The following is a 10117-nucleotide window of genomic DNA, read 5'->3' as shown; positions in this document are numbered from 1 at the left end:
CGTCCCGTCGTAAATTCTGAGATATAGGGGCATCTTGAAGGTCTTTGGTATGGCATGTGCGGCCGCTTCCTCATTGTACGACTATTCCACAAATCTGCCAGCGTCTTTTTTTTTGTAATAATTTAGGGGCACCTGGTATTTTGTCTACCCGTTCTTGGTGCTCTCTCAATTGGTCTTTGAGTGCTTTGTTCTCGTTTCCATTTCCTCCATTATTTTTAGCACAACGTCGAGGACGCTGTCACCTACATTGTCAGTACCAGTGTGAGTTTTACCTGGATTTAGAGGGTCTAGTTGGTTGTTCTGTTTGTTCCCACATTGTGCTGCATGGATTCTTGTGGTTTTTGCAGCCGTGCATGGAGCTTGCTTGCTAAGTACACTGACTAAATTACCAGTTAGTCATGGTTCGAGGAGCTTTTTCATAGCAGGTGGAGCCCCTTCTCCCATGGACGTTGATGCTCTTTTCCTATTTTGTTTTGTTGTGCTGCAAAAAGGGGCATGCGAGCACTATCGCCTGGGGAGGCAGTGGGCGTCACTTCTTCGCCCAGTGTATCATAGCCTTTGATGGCGTTCATGATGTTAAGGGGAATGTTATCTGTTGTTCTAGTCCCGTTTTCTTGGTTACTTGTCACAGAACTTTTTGCATGCACAAAGAGGGTAGATAAACCTTGTGGTTTGTTGGATTAACAAGTCACGTGAGTTGTAGATCTAGTGGAAACTAGAAAATTGACTGAGAAAATTCTCACAGACGGCACCAAACTGTTTGACCATAAATCTAGATCTAGGTTTAAACAATTAAATTTTCTAATAGAATAGTTAATCTTAGCCATTATTAATATCCAAAAGATTGTTTAATTGTTTTCGTAGTAGAATATCACAAGTTCCGTTTCAATGGCAGCAAATATGTAACAATAAATAGTGTTCAATGGCCCAAGAAGAAAGAGAATAGCATTAATAGTAGTAAATGATATTTAATGGCACTTATGTAAATAAATGCAAATGTGGTAACAAAAAATGGGGTGAGATTCTATGATATTCCTCCTGACAGTGATAAATGATTGATGAGCCTTTGAATATTCGGACTCTCCTCGGATCGTGGGAGAAAAGTTAGACATAGATTTAAAGAAAAGGTATATTTTGTATATATATGTAATAAAGCAAGAATCTTCAGAAAATGTCAATATCTTGTTTCTTACAATGAGTGTCCAATCACCCTCTATAACTACATATCTTTCTATTTATAAGGTAGCATGAACCACAAAACACTAATAGTATATAGTCCAGGAATATTCACTGAAATATTCTCTTTAAAGTCTTATTTCTAAAACTAGCGGTTACTGCTCTATTAAGGGGAGTACTCGTCCTCGACCTCGAACTCTGTTGACTCCTCGACCTCGCCTTCATCCTTCGTTGAAACCAAATTGGTAACATATGGCGGCCTCCAAAGGCTTTCTTAATATCGATTAGGCTCGCACATAAGTATGGTAATTTTTGGCCCATACAGATATACCGGAAGAATGGTAAAGAAATGGCTTCAGTTTATTCATAAAACTCCAGAAACCTAATGTAGTGTTTCTTATCTATAGTATCCCTTCTGCTTCCCTCACCCTCCTTTTATTTTAATTTTCTTGATTTTCCATATTTTTTGCAAGAGATTTCAAGAATTCTTTGACCTGCATATGATTTTGAATTGCAGACTTTAGATTTCACATCAAGAAAGTACTTTACATTTCTTGACATCAAGAACAAAAATGTGGCTTGATTTCATATTCTCACCTCTGAGGTATCCCTGAGAGAGAAGATAGCATTACTCTCTTTTGGGACAGCCGAAACAAGAATCCCATAACCTTGATATCTCCCCCTCAAAACCTGGATTTGAAATATACTCTTTTCATTTCAGAAGAAATGGTAAGGCCACTAGTATTGACATGAGATTCTGTTGTATATTAATTACCTTGAATGCATCTTCGTCTGTTCTATCATCTCCAATATAAATAGGGAGCACATTATGGCTATTTCGAAAACCTGCATGGTTGTGCATATAGTTGATAAACATGGACAGAACAATCCATTCTAAAATTTATTGACTTCACCACTTTTCTGTGCTCTAAACCAACACTCACATACCTAGTGATTCAAGCAGAAACTCAACTGCTTTTCCTTTGTCCCAGTCTATTACAGGACGGACCTCTAAAACCTATTGAAAAACAAAAAAGAAGCAAGATTTCAACAAATTACAATAATGTATGTAATCATGTTACCAAAATCAAGTAATTGAGAAACCTTCCGGCCATGAGTTTGTCGTAGTCGAGGGTATTCTTTCAAGACGTCGTGGACGCATTGTGCAACGACTGGCCAACTCTGCATTTAAAATGAAAACCATATCACCATAAGTTGGCTGCGAAATAAGTCACGAAGGTAAATTTAACCTCAGAATTCAGAGACATCATGAAACAGCAAGGAATGAGACTCACATTCTCATCTACGTTACGGTAATGTACAGAGGCACAAAACTTGTGGTTCTCAACTTTCACGCCTTTTACTTCTTTAGTTTTATCGACAAGGGTTCTAAAAACCTGCAAAAGAGTCTAGCTCATTCAGTTCAGGTCTGATAATATTCATTTTTTGTCATTTGGTGCCAATCACTACTTATTAGAGAAACAAGTAAAACACCTCGTCAATCATAGGCAAGAATTCACGAGCAGGCTGGAATAGATTAACTTCCTTGCCCTGCTCAAAACGTAAAGTAGAACTAGTTATTAGAAAGTAAGGTAGACATGCGTAAAAAGAGACAAATGTCAGTCTTTACAAGGCAATAGATGAAGATTACGACTCTCATAAATTAAATTGTAATACCTGCTGGTCAATGGATTTAATAAGTGAATCATTACGGCACAAATCATTTCTGATTGGAAGCATAATGTCCATACCATGACTACCAGCATAAGAGAGTTCAGTCAGTCCTACCAATTGATAAACCTGAAACAGAATAAACATAAATCACAATTTCTGCAAATGAAAAGAGGTTGAGAAAGTAGATGGCGTAAACACTAACAATACCTGGATTACTGGTTAATCTAAGAATTTTACCTTATCACGGCTTCTTCCACTGATGATGGCTGTAGGGAAATACTTGGCAACATCCCTGACAGCTGAACGCATCTGCAGGATTTTTAATTTCTTTTCATCTGCAGGTAAGCTTCTCACTTGCAATAAGGAAAAAGTTGGAGTTACTTACATCAGCGGAGATAAAAGCACGGTCAGGGTCATCTACAATTGGGGAAAGAGTCCCATCGTAGTCTAAAAAGATAACAATCTGTTTATTCTTTGCATGGCTAACAATTTGCTGAAAGGAGTTAAGAGCTGATGGATACTTGAACTGCAAACAAACAACAGGAGAAGAGACGATTGATTATAACATATTTGACATTCACTCTGTCTATGCGGATAGACAGGTGTGCAAAATTAGGAAAACAATGAAAATATCTAGCATACCATCCAAGAGCAGTAAACAATATCACTATCATCTGAATAATCCTTGACGTCTACTTCCTTTTGAACCTTCTTACTAGGAGGCGAAGAAGACTTCATTGCATCAAGCCAACCATTAGAACGAACATCATCAATCTTCCCTGGCTTCTTTCTCGGAATCATTAGCACGCTAGTGGAGATTGAAGGCTCCCGATTGTGAATAAGGCAATAATTTGAATGGATCCGAAATCTAGACTTGTTTATCAGTGAAGTATCCGTAAGAATAGAAGAAGCTTTCGCTGAATTCAAGTCCATTCAATGTCTCAGAATTTAACTGAATTTTATTACGTTATGTAGAAGATCACTGAATATTAGTAGGTGTATGGAGTACCTAATCTTTCTATCCCACCCTTTTGTCAACGAAAAACCACCTCTTTAACTTTTTCTTCTTGCTGCTGCTGCATATGCTGTCCATCAATCACAGGCTTCCTGAAATCTGGACAATCATAAATTTTCAGGCGCCATGATTCTAAAATTAGTGTTGTATTGAGCCACTTATATAAATTCATCTGTGCAAGTACCTCATTTCCAGAGGCGCACTGCACTGCATTTAGGGAACAAAACACTTTTGGCTCAGAATTTTGATACTAGTTAAGGCCTCTGTGCTTTCTACCTGAAGAGAAGAAACCAAACCTATACATGTGATGGTCTTATTATATCTAGAAAACCATTGGAGGCAAAAGTATTGACTAAACAAAGTTATAGTAACACTCAATTTGGAGCATATAAACAACCTATACATGTCATGGTCTTACTAAAATCTAGAAAACCATTGGAGGCAAAAGTATTGACTAAACTATGTTATAGTAACACTTAACAAAAAAGAATCTTGTACTATTAACGAATGAAAATTGTAAGTTATATCAACAGAGGAAAAAATTGCACCCCAACCCTTATCTCAATATGGACACAACATTATATTATCAGTGCTCTAATTTGGAAGGCATTTTGTTGGTTGGCTTCAAAACTATTTGCAGATCGAAGAAAACAGAAGACCAGAACAAAAAATCCTGAGATAAGATTTTACTTTGCACAACTATCTCAATACATGTCCTACGGGATGTATGATGTCTTACTGTCCTGTTGTTCTACAAAGGGTGTGAAAGATTCCATTTCTATCACAACGGTAGTTGCGGCTAGTATTCAAGTAGAAATAAAATTTCTTTCTCACCAATTGACCAGTTTTATTGGTTAATCTGTTGTTATAGGTGGACCTTCTAATGGTAAAAGGATCATTCTAAGAGATTGATCTTACACTAAACAGTGGCGGAAGCCTAATAATCATTATGAATTTTCATAAAAAAAGATTGATCTTTCAGGATTTTGAACCAAACGTCAAAGAGTATTAATAACCATTTTATTAATTGAAATGTATCCAATTGTTTATCTGGTAACCGAAGCTCAAGAGACTCAATTCCCTCGATAGGATATATGTATACACATTTAGCGTATGATCCAGAGGTGTTCTGGTGGTTCAGCAGTTATCCTCTAAAATCCTATATATCGGCTTTGCATGCGTGTGTGTGTGTGTGTGAAGACAAGTATAGATATAGGTATAGATTGAGCTGAATATATTTCAGAACTCACACTCTACACTTAGAACCACATGTCTAAATCCTATACATCGAATGAACTTCTTTCAGCCTAAGTTCCACTAAAGGTATATGTGAAGAACATTATAAGGTGCATTTCAGACTTTTTCACCTAAGATATCTAAGGCTCGTATGGTACAAGGGTTAAGGGATAATTAATTTCCGGATTAAATTTGAGATGAGTTTCTCTCCCACGTTTGGTTGGAATAAAATCACGGTATAACTAATCCCGGGATTAGCTATCCCGGGATCATAATGTTACTTTTATCCCTGTGGAAGGTTGGAATAACTAATCCCGGTATAACTTGTTTCCCAACCAAGCGACTCCTTACACAACAAACAAAACTTTCCTACTTTCACTCATATTCATGAAATTAAAACCACAAGGAAACCACAAAAGATTAGGATTCATTAAGAATGGATTTTGTCATGCATCCTCCACTAGATTGGGAGATATTCCATTTTTCCCACCAAAAGTAAAAAGGCAAAATATTATACTTGTGACAAACATGAACACTTGCGCTAGTAGCCACCTAAGTTGCTCGGACACGGGTGCGGATCTAGAGGTCAAATCCTTCGAGATGTAGATTCTAAGATTCGGGGATACGGATCCTAGTACGGATATGAGTGGGGGGATCCGGCTAAAAATAATTCAAAAATATAAAAATATCTGTAAATTATGAGAAATTTTGTGGAATACTTACGTATAGCTTGTAAATTGTGGATTATTTTCTATTTTCAAGTTGTAAATAAATAAGGGATTGATTTTCTAGATAAAGTATGCTATTTTTTCAATTTACCCTAGTTTTGGTTCTGATTTCGGGAATCAAATTGTATCTCGTCTCGAATTTTTTCATATGCCGTGGTCAAAGTACCCAAAATTGTTTGACCAGATCCGTTACGGATCCCATACCCACCCCCATACTAGTGTCGTGTCAACACGGGTGCGGCACCTAAACTGCCATGTCGGAGCAACTTAGGTAGCCACAAAGCATAAAGTTAATCATTAATACTCTTTGCCTTTAATGGGAAGAAACTTTATTGAACTAAACCTCTCTACAACTTTATTTACACCAATTCAGCCACGAAAATTAGGAGAAGCTGATAAATTTAAGCATGGCTCATAAGAATCCCTGACCAACAACAATAACAACAAACCCAGTGTAATTTTATAAGTGGGGTTTGGGGAGGGTAGTGTGTACGCCGCCTTAATCCTACCTTGTGAAGGTAAAGAGCTTGTTTTCGATAGACCCTCGACTCGGGAGAAGCATAGTCACATTATTTGTTGAAAAGAAAATAATAACACGAAACAGTGCCAACAACAAAACGATAACAAGAAAAGTGAGGCAAAAGAAACAATTGTAATAATACAAGTCTAAGTATAAGAATCCCTGACAAAAAACAATAAATAAAAATGAATGAGAGAAATACCTGGGCAAGATATGAAACTATTAAACCGGTAGTACTTAACTGTAAAGATTGTTGTCTACCACGTAATAAAATTTAAACTCCCTGCAGTTGACTTGAAAGAATATTTGAAAAATGTACAGTACACATAGGAGGGCGTGAATAAGAATCAGCTGACTCTATATTTAAGGGTAGTTCCATTTTCCGCGCTAAAACATGACAGATAAAAGATATTAATTTAATTAGGTCACTTATAAGATAATTGTAGTGAAATCTTTATTATAAACAATAATTAAGAACTTGGTAAATGTGATAAGTAACTTAATATAATCAATAAGTTAAATTACATAGTGCGATTTGCGAAACATTTTTATATTTTGTCAATATATATAACTTAAATTCACTCTGAAATTGACACATAATCAAAGATTTTCAATATCTTGCAGCACCCAACTAGGGGTGTGCATTCGAATCGGTTTATCGATAAATCGAATCGATTATTTGTTATCGAAATCGAAATCAAAAAAATCGAAACCTTATTGAAACGATAACGATAAGCATATGTACAAATCGATAATCGATAAGTAATTATCGATAAGGGTCAAAATCGAATCGATAAATCGAATGCACACCCCTAGACTGTAGACACTTGTTAAATGAGTAATTACCTATTTGTGTAGATTAATATAACATACAGAATGTATATATTCCGCTACTATTTTGAAAGCGGCTATACAATATTATTTTCCCTAATCTATACCCTTTCCTTTACCCTAAGTCCCTTACCCTATTATTTCCTCTACCACATTTAAGGAATGATCATATTTAAAGATCAAGGGAATGAAGTTCAAATTAATGGAAAACAGAATTAGCCGTGATGATGTTTTTTGTTTTGTTTTGTTTTTTTATACCATTGGAGTGTTGGTGGCATACATTTGATCCCTTACTTTAGTTTTGTTGCATGTGCTTGTTGACACAATTTTTATATTGTAAATGGTGTTCGTCTTATTTTAGCTTCTTTTGTCCATATTAGTTAGGCGCATTTATAGCGATATACTTTCCGTGGAATCCCGCAAATTTTCTTATCGGTGTAATCGATAACCGAATCGATAAGTCCCCAAAATCGATAAATCGAAATCGAAAAAAAAGAAACCTTATTGAAACGATAACGATAAGCATATGTACAAATCGATAATCGATAAGTAATTATCGATAAGGGTCAAAAATCGAATCGATAAATCGAATACACACCCCTACACCCAACAGACTAAAATATTTAAATAATATAACAAAGAATTCAAGGATTATGTGCTGTCAAATTACTATTAGCTGATAAAACATACTATAATAAGGAGTACTATATGGTTAATTAATGATCGTACAAAAGACAGAAATTTAATCGGTCAAAATAAACTCCGCAGAAACGTACGCCATCGTCGTTTATTAAAGGTACGAAAGATGCAAAAATTTCCGAAAAGGGAAAATCACGAGGTTCCAAATGAAGATACTTATGGGGAAATCTAATTCTAATAGAAATGCATGAGAAAAGATCACCTGAATTAAGAGAGAAAAGAAAGATCGTAGTTACACGACATCAAATTAAATACCTGGTTGAAAGAGCTCAAGAAAATGTGAATGTGCAAACCATGAATCCAGAAAAACCAGTGTAGATTATCTAATTAGAAGGCCAAGAAGAATTGTTAGAAACCAAAGTCATGAACTAAAAGAAGAAACAAAAGCATGCAGATTTTAATAAATAAAATGAAAATAAAGAAAATTGTTCCTTATGGGAAATGAAAGAAGAAGATGGAAGGAGGGAAAGAGAAAGAAATGAATTGTACCAAGAAATGAGAAAACCCTAAGAATGGAGTATAGATGAAATGGAAAATTAAGAAGGAAATTAAGGAAAAACGAAAGGAAATTAATTAGGAAGAGAAGTAATTGGAGGTGGGAAAAGGCCAAGTATTTATAGAGAAATAAATAGGTCCCCCAAAACGACGTGCCATACAAGGAAAACCTCTTCCTGCGCTCGTCGAATCACAAAACTATTAGCAAAAGTTCCAAGGTAGTATATAATGTTTAGACATGCACGGCCTATAAAAAGATTCAAAACTTAATTGCCTAACAGTTCCTTCTTTTACTTAGACTTCTTAAACCTCCTATATAATATACGGAAAAGGTTCAAATATGCCCTTGTACTATACAAAATTGAGCACATTAGTCTTTCGTTAATACTTTAGCCCATATATGCCCTTAGCTTTACATAATTAGTCCATATATGCCTTTACCGTCACGGAATCCACCAAAAGCTAATTAACTCTTTCGTTAATTGTACTAAAGTGTATTATAAACACTATTTCCTTTTTATTAGTACTTTTTTTTATTTACCTTCTCTTTTCTTTCTTCTTTTCTTCTCTTTTTTTTTTTTCTTTTTCTTTCTCCCATATCCGATTTCCTCCATTGCTGATGCCTTCTCCATTTTCGTCATCAATTTCACTTGACAAAACTCAGGAATTCCTGCTAAACTTACTATCACAAACCCTACAGGTTCTTCTGACCTGAAGGAGATGAAAATTATCGAAGAAATTTTGTCGGTGGTTAAATAGGACGAAAGTAGGATATGGTTATTCAGATTTTGAAGGTCTTGTTCCCTTCAGATCTGAAGCTCCACAGAAAACAACATCATCAAATTTGAATAACTAGAGCCTTCTCGCTAGGAAGCTTTTGGTGGTGTAGGTTTGATTTTTGGGAATAAAATCACGTGAAATTGGTGACGAAAATAGAGAAGGCATCATCAATGGAGGAAATCGAATATGGGAGAAAGGAAAAGGAAAAAAAAAAGAGAAGAAAAGAAAAAAGAAGAAAGAAAAGAGAAAGGTAAAGAAAAAAAAGTACTAATAAAAAGGAAATAGTGTTTGTAATACACTTTAATACAATTAAAGAAAGAGGGCGGATTCCTTTTCGAAAAGGGCATATATGGACCAACTATGTGACGGTAAGGGCATATATGGACCAACTATGTGATGGTAAGGGCATATATGGGCCAAAGTATTAACTAAGGACAAATGTGCTCAATTTCGTATAGTACAAGGGCATATTTGGACCTTTTCCGTATAATAAATCATAAATCATACGATCCAAGTGTGTGGTATATATATTGGTCAATAAAATGGGATAATTTCGGAAGATCGATATAAAATAAATAATTTCTTCTCATCAATCTAATTTTATTGACGGACAAAACTATTTCATATTTGCCTTGTTAGCATTTTTTATTTGTTACTAGTATTTGTTATGGCAGGGAGATTGTGTTTTGTGTGCGTGTGTGTGGGGAGGGGGGGGAGGTATAGGCCTTTAGTAAGAATTGAACGTTCTTGTAACAAATTTATCACATAATTACATCTCAACTCGGACATTTTTGGCTACACATCTCAACTCGGACATTTTTGGCTACTTCACCTACCTAAATATAATCTCATCATTAGGAGGTACTCCAGATGTTCTCATATTCTTGTTTTAATATTCCTTTTCTCCTCTAAAGGAAAATACGTTTTCTTTACGTCTAGTGTTACCGTAAAAAAATTTTTGTT

The 10117-nt window shown here is 35.5% G+C and overlaps 1 protein-coding gene across 3 annotated transcripts; it reads right to left on the bottom strand.

Moving 5' to 3' along the window:
* On the bottom strand, positions 1116-8552 carry LOC109227176 (probable trehalose-phosphate phosphatase F). Of its 3 annotated transcripts, none has more exons than XM_019392232.1 (15): positions 8369-8552; positions 8135-8202; positions 4050-4141; positions 3860-3964; positions 3493-3767; positions 3236-3376; positions 3088-3159; positions 2854-2976; positions 2671-2727; positions 2472-2573; positions 2281-2358; positions 2125-2194; positions 1952-2022; positions 1774-1866; positions 1116-1670 (listed from the first exon to the last, which is right to left on the bottom strand). In XM_019392232.1, exons 5-15 carry the CDS (start codon positions 3649-3651, stop codon positions 1617-1619), a joined length of 1020 nt encoding a protein of 339 aa, XP_019247777.1. In that variant the 5' UTR covers positions 3652-3767; positions 3860-3964; positions 4050-4141; positions 8135-8202; positions 8369-8552; the 3' UTR covers positions 1116-1616. The 3 variants fall into 3 exon arrangements, with proteins under 3 accessions (XP_019247777.1, XP_019247778.1, XP_019247776.1); XM_019392233.1 differs by having other exon boundaries at positions 3493-3718; XM_019392231.1 differs by lacking the exons at positions 3860-3964; positions 4050-4141; positions 8135-8202; positions 8369-8552 and having other exon boundaries at positions 3493-3852.

Source organism: Nicotiana attenuata, chromosome 6 (assembly GCF_001879085.1).
Source record: "Nicotiana attenuata strain UT chromosome 6, NIATTr2, whole genome shotgun sequence".
NCBI classification, from domain to species: Eukaryota; Viridiplantae; Streptophyta; class Magnoliopsida; order Solanales; family Solanaceae; genus Nicotiana; species Nicotiana attenuata.
The sequence above is the reverse complement of the archived record's forward strand: the minus strand, read 5'-3'. Positions and strand labels throughout refer to the sequence as shown.

Coding starts and splice junctions, on each gene's coding strand:
- LOC109227176 (XM_019392231.1), bottom strand. CDS start 3,783: ATGGACTTGAATTCAGCGAAAGCTTCTTCTATTCTTACGGATACTTCA. Junction 3,377..3,492: donor TTGTTTACTGCTCTTGGATG/GTATGCTAGATA, acceptor GTTTGTTTGCAG/TTCAAGTATCCATCAGCTCT. Junction 2,195..2,280: donor GACAAACTCATGGCCGGAAG/GTTTCTCAATTA, acceptor GTTTTTCAATAG/GTTTTAGAGGTCCGTCCTGT.